We start from the raw sequence: 27,792 nt of genomic DNA, 5'->3' as shown, positions 1-27,792 counted from the left end.
CTAAATAAAATAAATGAGTTCTAGTAAAAATTTTATTTATTCAAAATAATAGACAAATACTTGTACACAATAAATACAACAATTCTTAAATAAATCTCCTCCGTCCTCTTAATTACAATCCCGAATCCCTTAAAAAACAAGTGGCCCGCCTTTTGCAATTAAAAGGCTAAATTGGTACAACGTGGGCACTTACGGCTCGCCAAGTTTCAAAGGAAAAAAAAATCAAAAATAAAGGACATAGCCCGGTTATCTATACTCTCGTAAAGTAACGAGTCCACTCTCTCGACCGCGTGATCCTCCCGAGTGAGGAGAGAAAAACGAAGAAGAGAAAAAAAAACCAAAAACAGAGACTCTTTATTACCAAAGACGTATCGGTGTCTAGCTTGTGGTTCAAGTGCACACGGGATTTTTTTATTCGAGCAGAGAGACTAAAGGATCGTTTGAAGTGAATAAAAGAGGGAAAAATAGGAGGTAACACGGTGGCGGACTGGAAGGGGCAGTTTCCACTTGAATTTCACCAGTCGGTTTTCGACGATGGTCCCCAGTTCTTCGATGGACGAAATAAACTGCAGTCACGCTGTGAACAAATGAATACAAACCGATGAGATGATTTTGATGGCACCTTGTCAGTCGACTATGCGATTTAAAATCACGGAAATTACAGCATAGACGCTCCTGACAATATTTACGCTTTTGTATTAAGCCTAATGATCTCTTCAAAATAAAGCCCCAGCTGGTGCTCGTGGACAGCTCTAATTATAAGACTCAAATGAATCCCCTCCGTAACGGATATTCCGCAATACCCAACAAATTGATTGATTGTTTCCAAACGAGTGTTATAATATTGAAACTGAAAGCCAATTTTTCTCTTTAATGAAGCAAACGACAACACAATATTCCGAGAGTTTGCCTCTCAATATATCCTGACTCTCCTTGAACGTCGAAAAAATACCCAGCATCATAAATCAAGTTGACACTCGTATTATTGGTAGGTACGAGACGTGAACGCCAGGACAATGGCCGAGCGTGTATATGAACAAGCCGAGTTAACTTTGACGTAATTTAGCTTTTGTGAAAATTGACCGGTTTTCTTGTCGTTCACACACAAAGCCAAATCCCTCAATCCACTTCGACATCCCTTTCCTTCCTTCCGTTCATCTTGCTCCCTCCCCCTCCACCACGTCCCAATTTATCCACAAATATTGCACATTGATCCGCCCTGTCAAAGGTGATAGCAGTGAATGTCACCCATGACAACGCGCTTTTAATCAAAACTCACCGGCCCTTTCCATAGACTGTGAAGGAAGAATAACGGCAGAGGTGCCAGTGTCGCCAGACCGATCAGAATGCCAATGGCATTCGCCCATGATGGGAAAGCATAGTCACCGTAGGTCGGTGGAAGGTAGGTGATCATCTGATAGGTGAAAACTCCCTGAAAGGATTCAATATCGGTTAAAAAAAATGAGATTCTAAAATTATTTGCGAGTTTTATGAGATGGTGGAGAATTTTCTTCGTTACATACATCAATATTAATAGAATATAAATGCTTGAATTTTAAATGGAATAATGAAATCTATTTGGATGCTATCAGTGATCTAATTTAAATTGGACTCGTAATTTTTCCTTCATTACGGCATTTCACTATTTGACCCTCATTGCACTATTTAAAAAGATGTAAAATTTTAGATATTGGTTCAATTTTATTTTATTTTTTTTTATTATTTAAATAAGAAATATAATAGCTAATTAATCCAATTCGTTTATTGTCTAACAGAAATATTGAAGAACTTTACCGTTAAGAGAGCTTTAAATATTCAATCAATTGAATGGATTATTTACCATTATTTATTAAAATCTTTCCGTTTCTGTATTCATTTTTAATACTGAATTCTCACAGTTTCATGGACATAATTTGTTGTTATATATTGACTAGTGCTGTGACGAAATTGGCAGCGAACATAACATGGTCTGTAAAACAAACAGACCACTCCGTAAAAATTACGTAACACGCTGTGGATTATTTACAGAGCTAAACTTTTTACTGGACGTTTCGTAATTTTTACCGGATCTTTATTTCCACTTGCGAATTACGGAAGTTCCACATAATTTTTATTGGAGCTTTTCTCTCCGTACACATGACTTTCAAAGATGAGAGCCATGAAAACCAGAAAGCTTTAATAAATGTTATTGAGGGTCATCTAAGGTTACAGCGGATTTATATGAAGTTCATACGGATGAAATACATTACTATGATTACATTTAATTTTCCGAAACCTCCGCAAATGCATTAATGAGTTTTTTCATTCGACAGTGCAATTGCTCTATCGAATGAATCCCTCAATCACTGATAACCACGACAAAAAGAAAAAATCAAATAAAAAAATGATTAATCCTCTAGTTCATGGGAATTGAACTACTCGCTGGGGCGAATGCGAATTAAAAAAACATCAAAGCGAATGATGAAAAATAAGAAACAATTTTTTTTTTATCCTTTCAATATAATCCACTGTGCAATCTGCCACTGGTTTCATCTAATGTGAATGGAAATATCCATGGATGAAAGAACGAATTCAAGCCGAAAAAGAATAGAATGCAATGGTGGAGTAACGAGAGAAATAAATATAGCATAAATGACGGAGGGATGAAACGAAGTCTTTCAATATGGTAAGGCTCTACCAAAACCCCCCGGGTGTACTTTAATCCCTCGTTAACGAGTACGAGCGCGATGTTCACCAGTGCTTGGCAGTATCATAAAGCAGCCCGGTTTGTGTGGCTGTTCAAATTTTTATTTTTTTTCTACACTTTAATACGTGTTTTTAAGGCGAAAAATATATTCATAGTGGGCATTTGTGGTACGCCATGACGCGATAAGAACGATTTAATGAAAGTAATGATGGCGTTTTCGGGATTTTGAGTTTTATACTGAAGTGGGTTGTGTGAACGGCAACAGTGGAACCCTTACGATATGCATAAGGGTAGCAAATAGAAACTTTAAGATTTTCCGTGATATATTCTTACGTATTTGGTAAGACTACTGAAACTGTACGTAAAAAACTACCCATTCGAAAATAAATCGCTAATTTTTCTTTAACAAATAACTCTACTCATTAGACTGAAATTAAACCTGACATATTTAATCTTGAAATTCAGGTAAATCTGTATAACCTCTCCCGTATCAATTATCCACGCCCTGTAATGAACCTTCCATTTCCTCAATGACAACACCCTCTTACCCCCCCAGCATCAAGACCCGACCAATTGACTACTACACTCCGATTTACCCCCTCATTGACAAAGGGGATAACGTGTAAATTTGGTACATTGTCACCGGTGCAAATGCAAACAGGAGACGAGTAAACCCAGTGTATCTGCAATATAAACCAAGAGCAGTAGTTCGGGGGATGACTAGTAAACCTCCGTAGGTGAGTAGATGGAAATTAGACATACACATTTACGACATAACCAATGGTGTGTGTTTCACGGCTGATTGGTGAAATTCACGAGTACAATGTTTTAACCCCTATTCTCCTCTCATCTCCCCTCACTCCCTTGCCCCAAAATTTACTTACCACTGTTGTAATTGGTGCAAGCACTGTCCAGCTGAGCCACCAATACTTGTACATAATTTTTCCAAATGTCATTTTCATTTCACCGACATTACCAAGAAATTTATCACAACCATATATCCAAGCTGGTACTATGACTTCAGCGAATCCAATCAGTAGTATCGCCCAAGATGCTGTATTCCAGTCCATCAGTGTATACATGTATATACCACCATCAAAGATCATTGGCAGTGCTAAAAGCCATCCACAGATGCATATAAACAGGATCACTAAGCTCTCGTGTTTCCGGAGATTCGGACGTACGTCCAGTACCGCTGTGTTTATCGCCTGAACTCCTGCAAACTGTGATTGGATATTGACATGCTGGTGGTATTTAGATTGTTGAGGAGGTGGGGATGATTAGAGCGATGAATTGAGAATGATGAGGCTGATCATTTAGGCATTGAGAATTGATGGGGCATTCTAACTGGATTTTTCATTGCAAACGGCATCGTAATCGAGTGAATTTGAGCCTCAATATCAGTTTTTCAACTGCTTCTGTTGTTATTCAAATGGGGGGATCAAGAAATTTACAATTTTCGGTTGCATGTATTAATGAATAAAGGAAAATTACTGGGAATTGTTAAATAGTCTGGAGGAGTTGAATAAATTTAGATGAATTCAAGTTTTGAATTTTGTGGGCATTAGCCAACAATTATGATCGACAAAATTCAAAAATATAATTTTTATATGGTGTGCACACGTATGGAAGTTTATATACATATGAGTAATGGAAATTTCCTTAAATTTTCGCGAATCAATCGATAGGATTACATCATCCCTTTTTAATTAGATATTTCTTCCGTAATTATAATATATATTGCGCTTCTAGGCAGTAAAATATTTGTTAACTTCTGTAATTATGATCAATAAACTCCCATTAGTGACAAAGTACTTCACTCTCCTGCGATATTTGATTTGGATCTATTTCATTTATTTGAATTACTTATTGTTTCTATAATTAAAAACAGCCAGCGATTCAATGCATTCATTTATGTGGTCTTTGAACAAAGTTCGAAAAACATGTGAAATATGTTTCAGGTTTAAATTTTATTGCATTGGCTGCAGTGATTTGTTATTTCCAGAATGCGCCTGGAGATAATTAAATTAGAATCGGTATTTCACAATTTCACCATGAAGTAATGTCGATATTTTTATTCTCTGACGTTCCATAAATATTTTAAATTTAAGTGATGACAATTTCGACATAAAACTGATATCTATAACAGAGAAAGTTGAATAAAACTTGTCTCTCCTTCTCATTATTCAGTACCGCAATACATCAGTTTTGAAAAGGACCTCAGTACGAGTCAGAACGTCAACCATTTTACCGGTTTTCCAGTTTAATTTACAGTATTAGATCACCGCGGATAATGTAACCTCTGCTACGTTGCCTCGAATTTAAAAAAACTGATAATAATTCTCGGGAAAAAATTGTCAAAAGTTTCAAGAGCAGAGCGCGCTGGTAATATGAGAGATTTTTGCAATAATTGTTGTTAGTGAGTTCGGTAGAAGACCAGAGCTGCTGCCATGACCCTCCATTTCGACGTAATGCATTCGCCACCGTTGTTTCAATAACCCGAAGTCCCCTCCTCCCCTCCCTCCTCCCTTCGTGAACTTCACCCTTCCGATGCGTCCAGCACGAAAGGGAGCCGACGAGAGGGCAGTGGGGAATGAGTAAAAAAAGGGAATGAAGAGAGAAATGAAAAAAAGAGGAAATAAAATGATAAGAGTGAGATAGAGAGAAATAGAATAGAATGAAAAAGGAAAGGTGGTGGGGAAAAAAAGTGTCGAGTGAAAACGTGAGTGGTGTGTCCCGGGAGGTAGAGTAATAATTTTTTTTTTCATGCACGTGTCACGTTGGAGTTAATACCCAAGTGATACTCACACGGTAATAATGCGTCAGACGGTAATTAATGTTTCATTGGTGATTTCTTGGGTTCTATTGTGGATTTAATGGGCTGGAGGTGGCTCTATTAGATGAAAGGATTATTGGAGTGGTAATAGGTGAATTAAATTTGACATTGAAGAGTTGAAGTTCCTCTCGCGAGGAAAATACTGAGGGAAACTCATGTATTTTGTTCGGCAAAAAGTCATGCACTTGCGATAGAAATGTAGGGATTTTTAGAGCGAATCGAATGATTTCGATTGCTCCCATTACGATATAGAGGTCTTGCGATAGATGGATTCGTTTAAGCTGTTGAGGTGCTCACTGTTTCGGAGCTTCAAATGATAATAGAAATCAATTTGGTATAAAATTCTAATTTTCATCCGCCGGGTTTGGATGATCTGTTAATAGTTCATGAGATACGCCAATTAGTATGAGAATATTTGAGGCACAATGCTACATCAGTTCAAATATCTATCCAATGCAGTATAGATTTTAGGAATAATATTACCAGGACTATATATAACTAGACACATTTCCACTCAAGAACGAGATTAATTTAGAGTTGAGGTGCTAGGTTCTCAGATTCTCTAATAGAATTCATGTATTGAAGGTAGGTTTTGTAATGGAAAAATAATGTCGATGGTTTAATAAAATCATTCATTTTATAATTGAATATGAATATATTAAAGGCAGAACGTAGTGAAATTGTGATTCTTGTCTAGATTCGGATAACCTATCAATAATTACCGTTTTCCAATCAATCATGAAGCATTGAAAGCATAAATTACGTTAAATATTCTACAGCGTCAGGAGTTACCATTTTCTAGAATTTTTGACAGTTGGGTTACATTATATTTCTCAACAATCGAAAAAGTATAACTCAAAATATTAACACATGAAAGAAGAATATTTACCTGGCTTCCCAGTCCAAGGATAAACAGCATGAAGAAGAACAAGAATGCCCAGAGATTTGGCCAGGGCATCCTGACAACGGCCTCCGGATAAGCGACAAAAGCGAGTCCAGGTCCACTCTTGACAACATCCTCGATCGGCATATTCATCTGCTTCGCCAAGTATCCCATGATCGTGAATATAACGAAACCCGCGAAAATCGATGTGAATAGATTGGTGAGCGAGACGAATATTGCATCCCTGTGACAAAAAATGGAACAATGCTGAGAAATAATAGAGGCTAAAGGGACGAGAAAAAAAACATATTGAGAGGAGAAAAGAATGTCGAGAGTAAGGAGAAATGAATGGCACAGAGGGAAAGAAGAGGCAGTGGAAAGGATAAAAACGAGATATGGATCGTGGTTTATTCCGTCTGGGGTATTCGGCTGAGGATTCCGTGAGCCCGTCGCACCCTGAAATCCCTCGGCAAGGTTCACCACCTCCCTCTACCCTGGCCCAGCCCCTTCACCTCGCCCAAAAACTCCCGAGGTTGCAAGATTACGTGGGATACTCCGGATCTTTTGTTCGCGGCTTCTCGAATTACTTCACGTTCGAGTGCCAACCCACTAACAGAATTCTCAAACTTGCATTGTACAAGCCTATTCTCTCCACTTTTACCCATTTCTTCTTCTCGATTTGCGGGAGTGGTGGGACACAGTGAGGATATGGTTTTCAGATCGATGGATGAAGGGAGAACTGAGAAATTGAAACTGCCGGACCAATATTGACTTTAACCACTGAAATTGGTTCTTATTATTTATGCGTGCGATATAGTGTTGGTGTAAACTGAAAATAAGTAAACTATGACTGTTTCTGAGGATAAAGAGACATTTGGTGAGTACCTTGGCCAGTCATATACGTCTTGTATTTTATTTGTTATATGAAAAATTATGATGTTCCTACAGTAGTTCCAAGAATACTTCTGTATTCTCCTGGTGTGGCCGGAATTTAATCAAGGTTTATTCCGGTTCTACACGTAAAAATAAATCAGAAAAATTACTGCTTCAGCGCCGGAATTCTCACTGACCGTCACAAGAATTTTCTCCACATTTATTGCGAAAAATTCCGGAATTTCGCCATAAAATTTTCAGTGCTTACACATAAATATTCGTAGATTTGTCAGGATAAAATCTTTCTACTGTTCTGAACTATAGTGTTCCTCAAATTTTCTCCTCCCTGTATTCACATATTTTTCAAATCTGTTAAAAAACTACCGATTCAATTGTAAAGTCTAGACTTATTCCGTTGAATCAGTAAATTCGACTGAAGCCTTCGAAACTCAAATTTTAGGGATTACATATGTTCCATGTAATAAAAAAAATAATAGAAACCATCGGATTGTCAAAAGCTATGGAAATACTGAAAAGTACAATACCCGAAAAAGCAGAAATTGCATAACGAGACCAGTGAAAATGCTGCACTCAACATTGGAAAATCTCGTCTTCCAATCACCATTCGGTGTGAAAATTCAAGTATTGTGGATTCCCACTGACCCAGCAATTCAATGTGATCAGGGGATTTCTCTTCTACACACACTGCTCACCGTTTCGTTGCAATCAATATCAAACCGTGACATCTTTGTTTAACCAAACGATTTAACAATTCCAACGAAACGAGAGAGGAATGCTTTAACTACCTCCGACAGCGTATTTTTTCCCACTGTAACATCAGTAGAACATGACCCTCCCCTTGAGCCTGAAGAGAAAGAATGTCGAGAGAAGTATCACAATTGTTGGAATGAACAAATTCATCTCCGAATATTTACAGTTGAACATTCTGGTGCAATTCGTTAGTTGAAATTAAAATTTCAGGAATCTCGATGGAGATTACGCAGAAATGTCATAATGGTGGACAAATTAGTGAAGTCATATCAAAGTACCGGCCGACCTATTAAAATAGGTTGTTGTTGATTCATCGATTTTCTCTCTCGTATTTACCCAATTAATTAACTTGAGTGCAATTGATGTTTGTCAGTTTATGTCTCTCATATTTATTTATATGTCATCTACCGTAATATGAGTAGAGATATAAAATGGAATTAATGATGTTTGAATTTGGTAATGGTTTTCATGGTAATGGTCCGGACCCATTCGCTTTTAAGCCGAGGGTCAAAAGGGTTTGTTCCGGTGCAATAGAGTATCGAAGTCAACTTATAAACAATTCATTAGCAAATGAAGAACAGAATTTCGAGTAATCAGTCGTAGCGATTCCTATAAATCTCGAACAGTCAATTCTACTTTATTACATAAACTATAACATTTGAGTGTTTTACAGTTCTACTTCTATGTGCCTCAGAACAACCCTGACAAATTTGCCCCAGTAACAGGTTCCAAACAAAATTCCACTCTTCATTCAACTTTCCCTAATTATTTGCCTCGATAAAATCCACAAATAACTTCGATACATTGATTCTATTCAAAATGGAAACAATAAATATTTCATTTACAACGGAGATTCTCATCGAGTCCAGCTGTATATTATGGAAATATTTGAACACAAGGTCATTTATCCATTAAATAAATGACTATGAGAAACTTGTTCACGGCAAATGCGGCACTCCCGATAATTAAAACCACATCGAGTATAATTTATTATGAGATAATGCCTATCATCCAAACGAAAGCCGAACCTAATGACCGCTTTGGAAATAAATTGAGTAAAATAAACGAAACGAAAATAAAGTAGAAGTCGTAACTCACATCAACGATATACTGTTTGCCCTTTAAGTCTCTCACGATCACCACGACTCCTCCAATTTTCATAATCCCAAGTATACGTATTTATTTTTATTTTATTCCATCTTCTAGCTTGTGCTGTACGTGCACCAGTTACCCGAACGTTTGAAGTACACTATTCCACTTGCACAATCCAAAAATAGAGTTATCAAAGTTTAAAAACCCCATCCATAAAAATTCCAAACTTTCAAATATAAAATGTATGAAATTCATTGACTGAACTTAATGCCTGTGCACAAAGTACTGTAACTACTTAAAACTCCCTATTTCTTCAGTTTCACTATCTCCTCTCGAGAAGCCGAAAATTCGGTAGAACAAATTGTACCAAGTTTGAAATTGAATTATGATCCTCTAGCCGTGACGGTGAACGGTATTTTATCATCATTTCTCTTCATCAGGGATAAATAAATGAGCGTGATCTGAAGTTTTGAAATTTGCAGAAATTGTTTGCCGTTAATCTGTTCGTATTTTCACTTTGTGATTACGTTGAGACATTAAGGGGATGCTTTCACTCATTTCGAAGGAGGGAGAATTGTGAGATGCATTCAAACATCATCAATATTCAGAGGGTAAGTTCTCGGGTAATGTCTCATTTGCCGTGTGCAAATACGATGTTAATGGCTGCATGAAATTTGAATTCTCATCAATGGGAAGGAAATATATATCTTTGATTTACTCAAACGATCTCTATCTGCCATTAAAAAAAATTACACGTAACAATAAACTACGTCAAGTGACACGAGAGGGGCTATGCTTTTGCGAATATTGGGAGGGCCTCGGCAGTTGTAAATGCAAAACTATTACTATTAGGCCAGCATTGAACCAAGAGTGAAAGGAGACAGAATGACGATATCACAGTTTGACGAATATTGAATGAATAATGGCAAAAAAGACTTTCCGGTAACATTAAAAATAATGACTTCGAGCTGGCATTGTTGAGGCCATATTCAAACATCTATCAACTCACCTTGGCCTTCACGAAGATCAAAACATGGAGAACAAATGTCTGTTTACCCGGGAATATTCATGTATCCACGTCTTGTTACTGGTAAATCTGATATGCTTCCGAAGCCCTTGAGATATTTGGTTATGCATAGAACATCAGGTGGATACCCCGCATGTTGTTTACGTATCATACGACACAAGCAAACGTCCATGTACACCAACATTGAAGCCCATCTTAATTATCCTAGAAGGGGCTCCGGCGTACTCAAGAGAAGAAAATAGAAACAAGTGATCTGCCTGGAGAAAACAGGACCATTCACATTATCCGGTTATGATGCTGCTGGATGCAATAAACTGTTGAGAAAATTCTGGTTCCTGAGGAAGGCAAGCATCGTTGAAATTTTAAACCAAATGATCCCCGAATTGCACAAAATTCCAGAGAATACTGTGTAAGGAATTGGAAAAGTTTTCCCTCCAGCAGGAAATTGAATAGATAATGGAAAATCTTCATAGTACTGCTTATTCCGCCTTCAAATAACCAGTAATTAAGTTGGAATGAATTATTAGTGAATTGAGTATGGATTTTAGAAGATATTAAAATACTCATCTCAAGTATTTAACCAACCAACGGGAGATATTCTACGAACAAATTAACAACTACTTTGAAAATAAATCATCAGGTAATTTAAGAGGAATTTGCCAAAGAAATTTGGAATTTCTCTCAGCTGATGGCCTTAGTCCTTTCCGCAAAATTTACGGACCAGAACGACCCGAACACCTCGTTAATTGAAAGCGAACAAAAAGGGGAAAAAAAATCAATAAACGATTTTCGTCCTACATTTTATTGAGTGAACCTTCCTCGTGACCGATATACCATCAAATTGAACTTGAATCGCAATTTTGTCATCTAATTGCATTCGTTAATCACGGGTAATCAAGAAGAATACTAAAATAAGGAATGTCAATTTGAATATTTCGTAAAATACAATCAAACTTTCAAAAAATTACATCTCTCAGTCGGGAAAATTAACGAAAGGGCTTCTAAAGAAACTTCCCGAAATTCCTTCGTCTGCAATCAGCGAGCCCTCCCTCAGCTACTTCGAGAAAATATTTCAAGTAACTGAAGGTGAGTGGAATAAGATATCCAGAAATTTCAGTCCAAGTGCAAATGAGAATTATCCCTTTCTCACAAAAGGCTCGATATAGCCTGCACCGGGAATAGCCTTAGATTTTACGTTAGTTAGGATTCTCGAGATCTGAAGAGAGTACGGGGGCGATGTACAAATGCCCGAGAGAACGATCAAAGTTAGTCTGAATACGTCTGTGCCTCACGTCACGTACCTGTTTACCGGTTTGAAATGTATTTGCTTGTGAGGTACCACGGAAACTTTGCCCCTGAAAGGACTGATAACATACAAGCATTTCCTCATTTAAAGCCCAGGCCTCATCAATGTTGAAGGGACCAAAGTCATATGCACATAGAACCCTATCACTTTGTCCTCGATAAATTATGATGGATCATCAAATAATCTTGAAGTTCAGATAACGAATGGTTTGATATTCGGTTTGAGATTCAGAGTTTGACAAACTGATGGCACAAAGACACCAAATGCTCGCACTTACTTGTGAATATGAATGTGTATGAATGGGTTTTGGAAAGTGGTTGTAAATAGTTATGGCACAGTGTGTGAAACTGAAAGGTGTTGATAGTTATCTGACTCAAAATATCCCCGAGTATTGCAAAAAAAGGTTTTTCCCTCGTGTAATGAGTGGTCAATATTACTTAAAAGAACTGAGAGCTTACAAACATTCCCTAATTCAAAGCCCAAAGCCCATAAACCCTGAAAAGACCAGGTCACATGCAATCACACACAGAAGCCCATTACACTGTTCCCCACAAATCATGATGGACCATAAAATAATCTGGAGGACAAATAACAAACGGTTTCATCTTTTGTTTGAGACTCAGAGATAAACAAACTGATGGCACATAGACTCCAAACTGTTTATACTTGTTTGTGAATATAAATTGTGATTCTGTGTACATTTTCAGAGTGAAACTCGCTGGAAATTGATAGCGTCACTGGTGACTGATTTCCAGGTGGATTATACGTTACCTGTGGCAATTATTCGTGAACGTACTGAAGCTCGATAACGTGATCAGAGATCCACAGCCGATACCCAGGGAATAGAAGATTTGCGACGCTGCGTCGCCCCAAACGTTTGCATTCAGAAGGGTAGACCAATTTGGTGTGATGAACCACAGGGCACCATCGGCAGCTCCATCGAGCGTTACCCCTTGAAATTTATGTGAATTATTTTGATTTTAATGGGGATTCAGGCCGATTGGATTCAATCTAGAATATGGTCCGGAGGCACTAGTCACATTTGAATTAATTTTCTTTCGGGGGAAAACTCAGTAAATTGCCCTCTCTAAAATAAACTAATAGAGCAAAACACATAACATCATGAATTCTATACATTCCACTTTTTTAATATTCAAATAATAACAGAAAATTACTTGAATGACAAATGTATCTATCTTAAAAGGGAAAGTCTATGTATGAATTTTGTATATCAATATTTTTATTGTAATCCAGAATTTGGAGAAAATCGAAACAAATGTGATAAGTTTCTCGTATATAAAAATGTAATTCAACGAGATGAGGCAAATTCATCTATATTTACAATCCACTCACCTCGAATAAAGAGTGCAATCAATACAAAATACGGAAATAGGGCAGTAAAATATACGATCTTTCCGACAGATTGGACGCCTCGTATAAGACACAAGTAGCAAATAATCCAGGCAAGTGTCAGACATCCAAAGAGCTCCCATCTCATTCCGCCCCAATTCTCCCAAGTTGCACCTCGTATACCGAGTACGTAATCACTGTAGTCCGATAGATTTTACGATTAGACACTTTACTCACTAAAATGGGAAATTTAATGTTTCGTTTCTCTGCGATTTCCACTGTTGATTAACATTTTCCACAGCAAAATCTTCGTGTTCCAAGGTATTTTGTCAATTGGAACAATCAATACTCACTTGTAGTACTCCTCCGAGGATAGAACCTGCTTGTAAAGGGAACGCATTGCAGTGACCTCGGTTCCATTGTAGCAGTGAGTTATGTTACCACCATCCGGATAGTTGAATTTTTCACATACATCGGATATTGCTGAGCAACTCTGATTGAAGAATATGAGGCTTGAATTCTTCGACTGACATTCTTCATTATCTAGAGCACTCCAACAGTCTGAAATTAACATACCACATTATTTGAAACTTTTCATCACATCCAACAGATACACGTCCCTTCTAATTTTATCCCTGAAAATTCATAATTCATGGAGAAACTCACAGAAATCTCTTCTTCAATTCCAAATTCCTCGAAATCTTCCAGAAATTACAGAAAAAATCCAGAGAATCCACGAATTTCCTGTGAAGATTGATTTTTCCTCGAGAAAGCATATAAATTATGAAAGTTCAATCTCCATGCATCACACTTCAAGTTCCATAAACCAAAACAATCCAAATCGTTTCAATTATCTCACGTAAATTAACAAAAATAATTAAAATCACAATTTCTCATCAATATGCATACTCTCGTCACAACATCAAAGTGGCTCCTCATTAAATACCAAAAATTCACATTCATTCCGCTCAAATTCCGTTCAATATCACTCTCCCAGGACTATCCAACAGTTCTTCAAAATTTCACTGCTCCTCCAACCGTCCAATACTCAATAAATAATTTTGCCAAAATGATAATTTCCACTTTAACGGTCTATCATTGGACACTAGCGATAATTGGTGATTATGAGCGAATTAAAGGGAATAGAGCGTCTGTGTGAGTGGGTTCCGCCCCCTCCCAACCTCCTCCTACTGCCCCAGGCCAGAATTACCACAAAGCCAACTCATTACGTCATCATCCACCGAGTATTCGCGTGTGTGTAACGCATGTACATACAGTGGTACTACATCAAACGACTGGACCGGAGTAATTTATACCGCATTGTTGGCCCGACCTGACCGAGCGCTTCCAAAACCTACTTATCGTCGTTAAAGGGCCCTCTGAAAGCCCAGTCCTGTCTGTCGACAACTCAACGCATGCACGTAGTCTTTCATCCCCCCGAATTCTTCATTTACAACTGGGGTGGGAGGCAGAGGGATGTGACTATTTTCACAGGTTAGCTTACGTGCCGGAGGCCTCTCGGTGTAAATGTAACCACTGGATGTCATGGCCATCGTTAGACCCACCAGTGATAGAATATAATCTAGGTGGAAATCCAACCGCCCACTGGTGTAAACCTCCATCCTCTACCCCATCTAGTCATAAATAACCCGGATTCACTGACATTCAACCCCGGAACATGATATTTTGATACGTTAATTAAGGAAGTTTTCAACTGGTGGGAATTGATATTAGGGGGATTAAGCTTTGGAAATCTGTGGCCGGATCATATATCGTGACAAGGATTTTGTTGGGGTGAAGGGGTTGTATAACTCGATGAAATGATTGGGACAACACTTCCTGGGTATTTTTTTTTACTTTTGAAGTGATGGGGTAAAACGAGCCGAGTTAATTTATCTCCAACATTGGTTTTCGACAAATATCTCGAAATCTGGAAGAAATGTAACCAGAAATTAAATTCTAATCATGAAAGGGCCTGAAAATTGTTGAATGTGACATATCATCACTCTCCCAATCGCAGAAAATCCACCTCAATCAACCATGAACTCACACCCTAAATAAATCCCCTGACTCAAATAACAAACGAGTAAATACAAGAAACACACCGAAGTCCTTTTCCCCCATCATCCCCGCCCCTAACTCAACAGCAACACGTAAGGAAATAGCCAAATAAATAATGTCGTAGTTTAATCTTACGATGCGAGGATCTCTCGAGTGCCGACACAAGAAACTAAGCTTGAGAACAGTGAGGGAGGAATGTAATACGTAACGATGGATATACAGTATTCTTCTCCCGTTGGCAAATCTCCCTGTTCTCCTTCAACTTCGTCTCTTCCCTTTCCCATTTTCGTCGATGGCTGTTGGCACCCCAGGACTCACAACCCTTGACAACACCTGTCTCAGATAGAAAGTGACACGTTCAGAATGCTCCTCCCCCCTTACTTTCCCCCTCTTTATTTCTGACTTTGAATGCTTTTCTTCGGAGCAAAGTCAGTGGTAAGTCCCTGACGGATATAAAGACAAACTCTCAGCCCTCGGGGTGGCTCAACGTCGATCGGTTGGCAAAAGTACGGGACATCTTTCTCTCCCTTACTTTATACTACCCCATCTAACCTCAAAAACTTTCAATGCCCATGGAAAGATCCATGTGATGCGGAAACAATTGTAAACTCACTTGGTGTATTGAAGTCGTTGTTGCAGTAAGCCCAGTGAAGACGTGGTGAGAAGGAGGCAAAGGTGTAGAACAGTGTCCATGACACCAGGACCATGTAGTAGATGGTAACAAGAGCAATTACAACAAGTGTGCACAGGCCAATGCCACCGAATGCGGGGGAGATCCGGGTGTATGTCTCGACGGGTCCGACGCCGGTGTACTGGCCCATGCAGAGCTCGAGGTAGAAGATCGGCAGGCCCATTGTCAGCAGCATGAGAATGAAAGGAATGAGAAATGCACCTGAAATGTGAAAAAAATATTTTCGTAAGTGACTGGTGATGGGGTGTCGTGTGGTGTTTGATGTGAAGTGGGATTTAGCGGTTGAGTGATCCGTAATGATGGGTCAAATGGGGTGGATGAGGTCTATAAAGGTCAAACGGTGTCCTGCAAGTTCGCAGGAATAAAAGGGCCATTACATGGGGAAAACTGTCGGTGTATCTGTAAGGGTAGGATGGAATTATTTAGCAATTATTGTAATGTGACAAGGATTTTCGTAAGTGCAACACGGTCTTAAGCACCCATAATACTCTTACCAACACCTTCACCCCTTTCTGCCATGTTCCCGGGTTAACAATTCATTGACTTGAGCTGATTTCAAATTCATCCAATAAACCAAGCGCCCATCGATCCCCTTCATCGTGAATTATCACCCCCCGCGACAAACGGAAAAATTCCCAAGGTGAGTGACGACGGGAAATAGGATATCCGTGGTACCCCATTTTCCCCTCAATATTTCGAATGTCATTCGAGGAGGTACATCAAGGCGGATCCTCAAGACCGACGAAAGGCAATATCCACTGTACAAGAGGAGAACGAGTCGAGGGGTCGACACGCCCATCCTCTCCCATATCTCCTTCACTCTTCTCTCACTTCCTCTCTCATCCCATTCCCCCGGTTTACACATCTCATAGTACCTCAGGTATTCTGTACTCACAGTGTACACCATAGTACTATGTCCTTCTGACCCTCTCAAACGAGTCTATATCGTTCCCTCTGTGTATCTGGAGTGGCTTCGTACCCGCTTTGAACCTTGTACCCTGTCATTGGACGCCTGGGTGTCAGGGACACCAGGCACTTAGTTCCAATTAACTGGTGAAATGCCAGGATTATTTTCAAGATTGTTTTGCCCACTCCATCTCCTGTCGGTTAGACTGTGGTTTAAAAAAATTGCCGTTAATGGACCTCTTGCTTTCTTCCCCCAATAATTTTCATTGAGTTTTTGAAATCAGCCAAAGTTAGTGAGAAAAAATACGTATGTTGACTTGAGATAATTTTAGGATTTTTTCGGTGGGGTTTAGTGTCGTGAAAAATAAGTACATGTCAGGGTGAAATAGAAAGGAGCGATTGACGTGTCTGTTGCTATATCCGGGAGTCATACATATATTAAAATGAGTGATTTGAGCATTGAAAATCCTCATCATAAACAGATTGTTTCAGTAATGCCATTGAAATTCTATTATTCTCTGCCCCCTGTTCATGCCAATTTCAGAAATTACAGTTGTTGTTGACCTGTATAAGTGCATTTTATGATGAAAAAAAAGAAATACGTTAATGCAATTCACGGAAATGTTTTCGTGAAAATATTTTCCCATCTCCAGCAGAGAACACAACCGGGCGTGTTGTATTTATTTGTTGTTTTTTATTCGGGGATTTCAATGGAATACGAAACATCACATGTTAACGTATCATACATACCTCCGCCATTACGATAGACGAGGAAGGGAAAACGCCAAACATTGCCGATCCCGACGGCATAGCCGATGCAGGATAGAACAAACTCAATGGGATTCGCCCAACCTGCCCGTTCCACTGGCAACTCCACGAAAGCACCACCGACTCCCAGTGATATCTTCTTCGCCTGCAAAAATCGTTTCATTTTATTTCATTTCAGTTTTTTTTAGTTGACAATAGGGGGTCGTCTGGTCGTAAGAATCACAACGATTGAAAGGTTCATTAAACTCGTTGCTATTTTACATAAATATATTGATCCAATCCCCACTTCCCCCTTCTGCCAAAATCTTGCAGAACGCAATAAGACTGAATAACTCTATATCTCTATTCTCGACATTTCATTTACGGAGGTTGTCTGTGAAAATAGTTAATTAGATTTGTAGTATAGTGGTATGAGAATGTAAATGAACCAGTGGAAATTATGTTTGCTATATCATTTGCAATAAATAATGTAAATACCCGCATTTAAATATTCGACGAGCAAATGAAGAATTAATTTTTAATTATCCATTGAAAATTCGAGGTAATCATATTTTGTCCCCAAAATAATTTTCATGAGTTGGATGACACGTTAATTAAATTATCGTGGGGATTGACCAATAATTAATAACAGTGGGGATACATATTTTTCCAGAGCAACAGTGAACATTAAGTTTCATAAATTTATGTTCTAACAGTGTTCCAAATGAAATTGAATTGTAATTCACCATCAAATTTTATTCAGAAAACATCGAAATCAGAATATGACCCAATTATTTATTACAATAGGGGATCTCAGTAATTCGTAACTGAAACTTATAGTAAACAATGCACTGAAAGGAGTAATATAAAGTCTGACAGGAAAAGTGGTGTCTGTGGACTGCACTGGCGATTACAAATACACGATAATCACTAGCTGTAACGAGTAGAAGAATTTGTAATTAGTGCTATCGTCATTAGTGAGATTAGGCCCATTATCTTATTCATTTTGTTATCGTAATGACCCTCAATGAGACTGTGAATAGCCCCTGGGGCCGATTGTTGGCATTCCAAAGGTACAAATAAATATCACATAAACGATAGAAAATCTTTTGCCGAGTTCAGACTTTTATTCATGAATATCGCAATAGAATCCTAATTAGAAACTTTTTTTTTAGCAATTCTATCATCACTTCGAAAATCAATAGAAAACCAGAGGGGATTCTTTTTTCACTCCTCGATAGCTCCAATTTTTATAGCTCCTCTCACTGGATCGGTCGTTGAATGCCACTGCACCAATATGAGTCGCATTGGGAGCACATTATCCCGAGGATTTATTCAATCTACTTATTTTGTTTTTTTCTATACCGCTAAATTTACTCCCGAATCTAATGATTTGAGGGTATTTACCACCCTCCATTGAACGTCTTTTGGAAAATCTGGGGTAAAATCATGGAGCTATGCGCTTTTCCAGTTTCCGTCATTAAAAAACTCGGTATGAAAAAAAATGCAACAAAAAACTATTTCCCTCTGAGTCTCTAGTTCCCCTTTTTACAACTTCCCGCTCACGAGTTTCTCGTCAAATCCGACTAAACCGAATCGTATCAGAAGCCCATTCGTTCCCATTTTATTTATTCCCCTCTATTTTAGATATTTCCCTTGTGCCAAGCTCAAAAAAAATCCTCTTCAAAATCCATTCAGTTTATCCATAATTCAGTGGACTGAAACTCAATTTTGTTCATCATTGTGTGACTACCGTATAGAATTGTATTATTTTTTTACCACTATTATTTCAATCATAACCGGGTGTTAAAAAGTCAAATTAATCAAAACTGAAAAAACATGGTAAATATTAAAATATTTATCCAATTACAATTAACTGCAATATCACTCATATTTTCGGATGTTGCTTATATATTCCAAAAATCTTGCTTCCACAAAGTCCAAAAAAAGTCTCAAGAGTCCATTCACTCGATTTAGAATCTGAATCGTGGAATTTATTTTATTTACAATTATATTAATATATTATTAGTCGATTATTCCCGACTTTTTCTTCGACGCGCGGGAAATTTCACTCCACTGGCTCATTCTTGTTTAAAAGATCTTCCTTTTAACTAAAAATTCACAGAAAGTGTCCATTGTTCATATAAATCACTGAATTCAATAATTTTCTAGCCGTGTAAATCAGAATATTTTTCTCAAGTTCGATTTCAAATTAGCATGGTAAAAAATTAGTAGAGAATAAATTTAGAAAATTGACACCTCCTGTCCATAAACGGCCGGCCAAATAATAGCAAGTAATCCAATTGGGAATTTGTTTAGCCATGGAGTTACCATATTAGACGATTCAGATTTAAGGGCTCCAGACATGAAACGATATTGAGCTCAAGTCTGCAGCGAACCGCATGGAGAACTTATTTAAAATTAACGAGACAGTGACACACGTTTGAGGAACAACAAGCTGATCTATGACAAAACTGATTTGTATGCTCGTTCAGAATTAGATGGAACCTCTATTCCCCCACCATTGATCAGGGGGAACTGACCGCTAATGAGGGATTTGTCTGAAAATGAGTGTAGATTGGCCCTGGGTTAGCCACTGACCCTCGTTTTCGAGCTACTTAAAACTTCAACATTCCATTCAATTCTGTTATTTGAATTACCTTAGTTTTGGGATAAAAGCATAATCATCATTTAAAGCTCCATTCGATTGAAATATTATCGATAGAATGGAAGTAGCAATTTAATACAGTTTTGCAAAGTCGAAAAAAATTATTTTTCGTTATGTCTCTCTTCTTGGAGTACGAGAAATTATTCCATCAACCCATTACATTTATCTTTTCTCAATGTTCGTCCCTTATTCAACCAGAGCGTCATATTATTTCAGATGTGCAAAAATGAAAATGATTTATGAGAACGTTTAGCACTGATGAGGATTTTTTACATCGCCTTGAATCTCCAATAATTTCCTCTGAGTTTTTTTTCAAATATACAGATAATAATGTTCTTCGGCTTATCAAATCTTCACTTCGTCATGGGACTGTTATTTTTCAAATTCCTCATTAATGATTGTTATTAATACTAGACTACCGATTGACCGCAAGCTCAACAAGAATTTGTCAAGCTATATTATCACTGTCGTTGAGACTTTTCTTTTGTTTTCTCAATTTTCAAAATACCTATTAGATTTTAACCTTCTTGATCACTTCTGCCGAAATGTGCTGTCGTGGTATTTAGGTTATAACGTTGTCGAATTTACTCTATATCGTTTGGGCACATTTAGGGGGTTTCTGGCAACATTGCGTAAAGGGCCATTTCAGTTAACGTGAAGCAATAAAAAATCTTTAAAATTCAGGCTATGCTCATACGACTCCAATTTTCTTGGAAAGAGTTCAGAGCAGTTACTAACAACAGATCTGTTGACGTATGAACAACAGAAAAATGGGTTATCGCGTGTGTGACGACTGATGATTATCAACCAATTAACATTTATCGGTACGCGCTACCCCGCACGTCTGCCTCTCTTGGGAACTTGTAGTGTCTCAGTGACTCTTACAGCTAATGGGGGAGTCACACGGAGACGATCCATAAAGGTAAAGGAAATAAATTAATGATCAATGTAATTAATATTTGCCGCAAAATATCTCCGGTTTCTTGAAGTTCTCGGTTCTCTGGGCTTATTCGAGGAAAAGTGGGTCATAGAATATTCTCTGCAATTGAACAGATCGAAATCGCACTCGTTAGATTTTCCTAATGCAAAAAAGAATTAGTACTGAGAAAATTCAATACAAAAGTCGTATAGAAAAATCGACTTTTATTGACTTTTGAATAGCATCGATTATGCACCCGACACGAATAATTTTTTTTATTGATCACAATTTAAATGATTGAAATGAGTAACGCTACAGTCACGTTGACAGGAGGTGTGAAAATCACTGGACTATCCCGGACTCATAAAAAAGAATTTTTTCCAGTGCAAACATTCCCTGGAAATAAATCAAATATCCGAGTTTAGCCGACATGTTCATCCATTAAAATTGAATGTTCCATTCTCTCCGTGTGTTCATCGCAGTAAAGCTCATAACTCAGACTTTTGATTCCTAAAGAATAATCACTCTCAAAATCTCAAGCACCACTCGCCCCATCAAAAAGCTCTCCCTCTCCACCCAGAGAGGGCCCCTAAAACCCCAACAAAACCGCTCTTAAAAAAACTCTCACCCTATCGAAACGTATCCGTTCGCCCCCAGCACGTACCCTTTATCTCCCATTTTTATTTTCTCCCTGTACAAAGGCGTAGAAAAATCGAGGAAAATGCCTGTGGAGTCGAAAAGTCACCGCACGATTCGAACGTTTGTCTTATCTCTCACGGCAATTTTTCTGTTCCAAACGTCCGGTCGAGTCCGAGTTTCCGGGGTTGAAAATTTTTTTTATTTATTTTTTTTCTCGTACCCATTGAAAGCGAAATCACAGCTGACAGCTCTTGCAGTTGTACATTGCCGAGTAAAACCCCAGTGGGCACGTCCTCCCACCCACACACATACATCAACACGAACGCGGCATAGAAAAGAGCCCAGAGGCCAGTGTCAATGTAGTAACCATCCATTCCAAACACATAAGTATGTGTATAGAAAGGTAACTGCGACACCCACTGTATTTAGCAAAGCTTTGGCAGTTTGAACGAACGATTTAATGGTTTTCGACGAGGCACAAAGCCCCCGAGGTCTATCCCCATCCCTCAAAAACCTCACACTCCTCACCCCCTCTCACGTCCCCTTGCCGACCGACCAGTTAGATTGTCCCTCACACAAACGTTAATGGATCGTGTGCGCTGATTTTCGCTTGACGAGCGAAATAAAAAGGGGTAGCTTTTATTCACTGCTACCGACAATAAAACACAAAAGTGGCTAAACCGGTTTTGAACAAATGCTGATGCCTACATTTTACATGGGCTTAATGCACACATGTTCTCATACACATGTACGATTTATTTGTCGATTGTTGGAACGAGAAAAAAAAATATTGTATTTTCCCTTGCAAAGGGCTTTTTTTTATTTGGCTGAAATTGTTGGTTTTCGGTTGTGTAGTACCACCGTCATTTTTTTCATTTCAAGATTTCAGTATTGGAGTATTTTTTTCGATAAATAGAATGAAAAGTTGACACAAGGTCTTTGGGCCAGTTTGGTTGAGAAAAACAATTGATTGCATGAAAACCGTCAATTTTTTCATGGCCGGACATGGATACAGTGCGAATTATGGTTAGGATGAATACTAATTGCTGGAAGGTGAGCAGTTCCGGGTATTGAAGTATCTGATTTTAATTAGATATCTTGTTAATGGATTAACTGAAATTTTACAGATTACTGCAACGTTCAATAACATTTTTTGTAGAAAATCGTGATGTTTTCGAGAATAAAATTCCGGGTTCTACAAGTCAATGATTCTTTTGCATTCTATGAAAATTATTTCTGGGATAATTGCAATTCTGATATCGTGTTTTAGCCTCTACCAGCAAAATAAAAATGGCTGGATTTTACCTGTTACTACGAGCGATAATGTATGAAAAAATAAAACACAAAAAATTTATAGACTCATTTCACAAGTTATTGATACCCACATTACAAGCGAATTTACGGCACAATTTTTTAAATACACGGTTTACGTCAGTTGTTTTTATTTTCAATTGGAAAATTTTGCAATTGTACTAGACCAGTACTTTCGACTTTGTAACAATTATTCTTCTGTACAGCACAGTATTGGCGCAAGCCAAATCGTCAATTAAATTCCGTTCATTTATTCATCATTTTTTAATTAAGTTTCTTTCGATCGATGAGCGGAACGAATCGACATAATTTACTTTTCACTGTTCAATATATACATGAACTGGCTAGGGTAAATAAACTAATTGCAGGACACAAAAGAGTCACTGGACGTTCTAATTGTGATTGAATATTGTAAAAATAGAGTTGACAGCACTATTGATTATTCCAATAATATTTTCAGTAATATAATCATGAAATTTGTGAAGTGAAAAAATCAACTGTCCTTTATATACCAAATTATTTTCTTCGGTGATATAAACTGACCAACTTTCACCCACTGTTAACAAGAATTTCGGACAATGTCCACATCATGCATGAGTTTACTACACACACACATCCACCTGCACGTGTCAGTTTGATACTTTAGTTTTTTTTTCATTTGAATCGAAAAAATATTGCATTTCCACTCGCTAGCGAATTTTTTTTACTCTGAGAAAATTATTATTTTTGTATTGGGTGTATGGCTCAGTGGTGGAGCATTCAACAGTGTCAACTATCATTTTAATTTCACTGTACAAACCCGCGATTCTCTCCCCGTTGAGGCCGCCATTCCCCGAGCGTTTGTCACTAACTCATTTCAATTCGAACGAGCCAACGATCAATGCCGTATATCGACTCATTTTTTTATTTGATTTTCGGAGATTACTTTGTATCGGCATTTTATTATCATTGATAGTGATGTTGAGAAAGCTTGTGATTTCGATCGTGAGCTGTCTTATCGGTATAATAAATTCCGTCACACGTAATCTGTTGGTGGTGGTGGGTGTTTCTCAGTGTCCATGGATTGACGAGATTAGTCCATGGGCTTGGTTATTTTCCTTTTATTATTAACTTTGAGCTGCACTTGATATTTTTTTTATTTATGGAATTCCAGCGGGCGCTTTGATACCGAGCAGATTTTTTTTATTATTTTATTGCATATTTACTGCGGGTTATTGGCGGCTTCGAGCGTATTTTATTTTCTTTTACTTATTTAGCATTGATTTCGTATTTGTTTGAAAGTATATAAATTTCAATGAAATTCCGGTTGAAAATCAATTTGTGAATTTATGCGAAATTCTGACAATGGACGAGATGAAAGTTCACAGCGAAGCGACTCATAAGATTTGAAAAAAAAATATTCACCGATGGAACTAAAAGTCGGTTGAAAAAACCGTATAAAATTAGCAGGGAAAATCCGCTGTCAATTTTCGCTGATTCTATTGCAGGAACCAATTATTTCACTGCACCGGGAGTCAATAAAAAAACTACATTTGGATGTCCCTCAGTATTCATGGATTGATGAGATTAGTTAATGAGTTCGCTATGTTCCATTCATTCTTCAGTTTCAGCTGCACTCGATATTTTTATTCATGAAATCCCGGCATTTGCTTTGATATTGAAGAAGGATTTTTATTATTTTATTGGGTATTTGCCAGGGATTATCGAGGGTACTTGACATGGTTTTATTTATTCAACACTTGTTTCCTATCTATTTGAATGGAGGGAGAAGTATGGAGATTTCAATGGGGAAATATTTTTCAGAGGAATTGAATTTTACTTGAATGAGAATTATTTGTGAAGTGGTAGGTGGAGGTAAGTCAGCTTAAGACTTAGCTGGATCTGCAGGACATATCTTCGCATCTAAGGAGAATAGAGAAATGTATAACATTTTTTAGAGATTTTATGTGATGGAGATTTACCAAAAATACAACACGTCGTGACATAAATTTTCCTTCCCCCCCACAGATTCGCAGATATTCCTTGAAAACTAAGTCAAGAGTTAAGCTGAATTCCCTCCATGAACCACTTCAGTACATAAATGATTTCATACAGATGTGAAAATTAGAATTTTTGTAAAAAATATCTGAATCGAATTGGTTCCGTCGAAAGACCAGATGTTATTTATTTTTTTTACAGAAAATAAATGAAGAAGAAAATTCAATAGAATTTCCTTAGAATCTCCTCTCAAATCCACAAGATTTTTTATGAATGCTTTTTGTACGTCGTATAACCGAAGGGGCGTAAGTGATGGGCACGAGTATGACTTTTACACCTCTTCGGCTCTACGCCGACTGTGTGATTCCCAGAGGGTCAGAATCCCTGGACTTAAATGAATTTCCGGTAGATTTTGATCTCCCGACAATGTCTATCAACAACATCGCTTATCAAGCAGTCCGGGTACTTCATTTATTTACCAAAATTTGCACTCAACCGCGGGAATCCTGAATAATCTCAGAATTCGCCTTGAATGTAACGAAAGTCCCCGGAGATAAGACGAGAGAGAGAGGGAGGGAGTTGTTGGTGCTTAATTCGATGCTTTTCTCGAGTACAATTCAATGTTGCATAATGGCATTGTTGAGGGGTAAACTCTTTGGAATGTAGCCAGAATCCTGGTATTCAGCTTGGAGATTTTGAACGAGAGTTACAGGCACCGAGGAGATGAGAGCAAGAGGCAAGTATCGCGGAGAAACCGGCAAATAATCCTTTCGTTTTGCTTTTATCCTGGAGTACACACTGTTTGATCCATCAAAATACTGGGAGCAGTAGTGTGCTCAGTACGTCCTAATTCGAGGTATTAAAATTTAAGAAATGTAAAATTTCGAGTGTGTGAAAATAAGAATTATTGTTATTCCATTTTTAAAGAAATGCATTACAAGCTCTCGGGAGAAATTACAACTGAGGTAACTGCGAACGATTGCTAAACACCTTTGGTTTAAACACCAGAATGATTTATCTGCTATCACGCACATACCATATACGAGATCACAACTCGAATCAGAGCTCAACACCATACCAATACTCTTGATGGAGGTAATTAACCCCTGCAAATTTAATTCCCAAAAATTTCACCGCAAATTCCAGAGCGAAGGCTCATTGAAAACTTTCCAACCCGATGTATCGGTGAAAAATTAATATTAACGCTCTGACTCGCTACGAAAATTCATTTAATGAAAATTCATGAAGAATTAACAGAACGGAATGGCGAAACTTTTATGTTTATTCTACTTTGTTCCATAACGGTATATTGATTTATTCTCTGCAATTTCAACAAAAAAAACGGGGGAAAAGAACGATAAAATAATGGAAGGGAAAATTTCTAAGTGGAGCAGGGTAAATAAATATATGCAGGGGGGGGACGTTTGTGCTGTGCAAATTACAACTGCCAGAGTCCCTCGCCGTCTCATAATTTGCACTGGGGAATTTATCCTAAATTCCTTGGGAAACAAAATAAATTCTTACAAAGTGTCTTAAGGTCTTTTCACGGTGGATTTAATGAATTTTCGCATGTTGCGCTTAAGTAAATACAACTTGTAAATATTCGTATTGTTTTTCTTGGCATAACTAAACGGGGAGAATTTTTTAGTAAAAATTATCCTACCGTTCTGTTATTGAAGTATATGTATAACGTCCCTTTGGGACACTTGTCATTCATCGTTACTTTTACAGCGGATCTAAATTTATTTCTTTCACGTTGAAAATTGTAAAACAACCCTGAAATACCACGCATACAAATATCCAATTACTCGCCAAAAGGAATTAATTATCCCCAGATTTTTCCACGTAATTAAAATTTCCATCGTGCTTCTCCGCGTTGAGTAATTGCCATGACATTCTCAGAATTCCCATTATTACCACGAGCCCGGGCTCTTATGAATATTTAGTCGAATTTATCGGTGCCTCTGACAAGTTTTCACTCCCACAAAATACATTATGGACTCCCCCGTATCGATTGACCGTTGCCTATCACCAGATCGAATATTCTGCCTGAAAAATCCAGTACAAAGGTAGCTGTGAAATTGATGAAATTGACCTGATGGAGCCCTGTTTTAATCAATCAGCGATTAACGCGGTCAACACTAGTGCTATTAACACCCGTTAATTCCCAGAATTAGTCAGGAAAGTGTCTCGAAAGGTTGACAACAAGATTATTGATCGACAAGACATTTTTTTTATTCAATTCAAGACACTGCGGCATGACATTATAACTCCATTAAGACATGCTCATAAAATGGTTTTGTTGACTTTCACTATTGATAGATCAATAGAATTGGGTGAAACGAATGGGACAATAAATTTGAAATATACCATCACCGTGTGCGTGGAAAATGGAAAAAAAATTTAAACGTTAAGATTTTCTTTCGCGCGTGCACTTTTCATTATAGTGAAAATGAAAAAAAAATTGGCATTTTCGCACCTTTATTTTTTGCAATTATACGGAAGTGGTGAAAATGGAGGCTTCAAAATTCATTTATTACCGCAGTCTCCCAAAATTCAGCGCTGGTTCACCTTTATCTCATCAAAATCAAGGAATTTGGAGAGGTGAAGAGCTACATAGGACGCGGGGAAATCCACAGTCTAGACTGCATGTCTTAATGTCTTGAAATACAAGCCACCAAGTTTAGAAAGTTTTATCCATCCTCATTCAAGACACTTGAGGCTCTTCAGCCACTAATCATTTATCACGCCTTCACTACGACAAGACATTAAGAACTCCATTAAGAAATGAACATCAACGATGGTTTTTATGACAGGTGCATTCTCTTCCGATTTATTGAGGCCCTAAATTCACCGAAGTGGTAGAAAGAGCCATGATGAAGGACTGACTGAATTCGAACATCGTATCATGGCAAGATTACGTTAAGGGAAAATATTTATTCATCATCATTGTTATTCTAAATTTTGTTTTCTTATTCTCTTAAATCTACACAATTATTTCCGTCAGACATGTGCATGCCAAGTAATTTTTTTGTAGCTAGTAAACATT

The 27,792-nt window shown here is 37.8% G+C and overlaps 2 protein-coding genes across 4 annotated transcripts in view; one reads left to right on the top strand and one right to left on the bottom strand.

The window, feature by feature from the left end:
• Positions 1-27,792, top strand: part of LOC135166688 (myosin light chain 1) — a 102,319-nt gene that overhangs the window by 42,080 nt on the left and 32,447 nt on the right. The window lies entirely within an intron of this gene.
• Positions 19-23,671, bottom strand: LOC135166636 (sodium- and chloride-dependent glycine transporter 1-like). Of its 2 annotated transcripts, none has more exons than XM_064129093.1 (10): positions 23,566-23,671; positions 17,233-17,395; positions 15,499-15,777; positions 13,178-13,385; positions 12,828-13,021; positions 12,246-12,426; positions 6,412-6,649; positions 3,571-3,909; positions 1,280-1,432; positions 19-577 (listed from the first exon to the last, which is right to left on the bottom strand). In XM_064129093.1, the coding sequence occupies exons 1-10, from the start codon at positions 23,593-23,595 to the stop codon at positions 515-517; spliced, it is 1,848 nt and encodes a 615-aa protein (XP_063985163.1). In that variant the 5' UTR covers positions 23,596-23,671; the 3' UTR covers positions 19-514. The 2 variants fall into 2 exon arrangements, with proteins under 2 accessions (XP_063985163.1, XP_063985173.1); XM_064129103.1 differs by lacking the exon at positions 23,566-23,671 and adding an exon at positions 23,279-23,528.

This window comes from Diachasmimorpha longicaudata, chromosome 1, assembly GCF_034640455.1.
Source record: "Diachasmimorpha longicaudata isolate KC_UGA_2023 chromosome 1, iyDiaLong2, whole genome shotgun sequence".
NCBI classification, from domain to species: domain Eukaryota; kingdom Metazoa; phylum Arthropoda; class Insecta; order Hymenoptera; family Braconidae; genus Diachasmimorpha; species Diachasmimorpha longicaudata.
The sequence above is the reverse complement of the archived record's forward strand: the minus strand, read 5'-3'. Positions and strand labels throughout refer to the sequence as shown.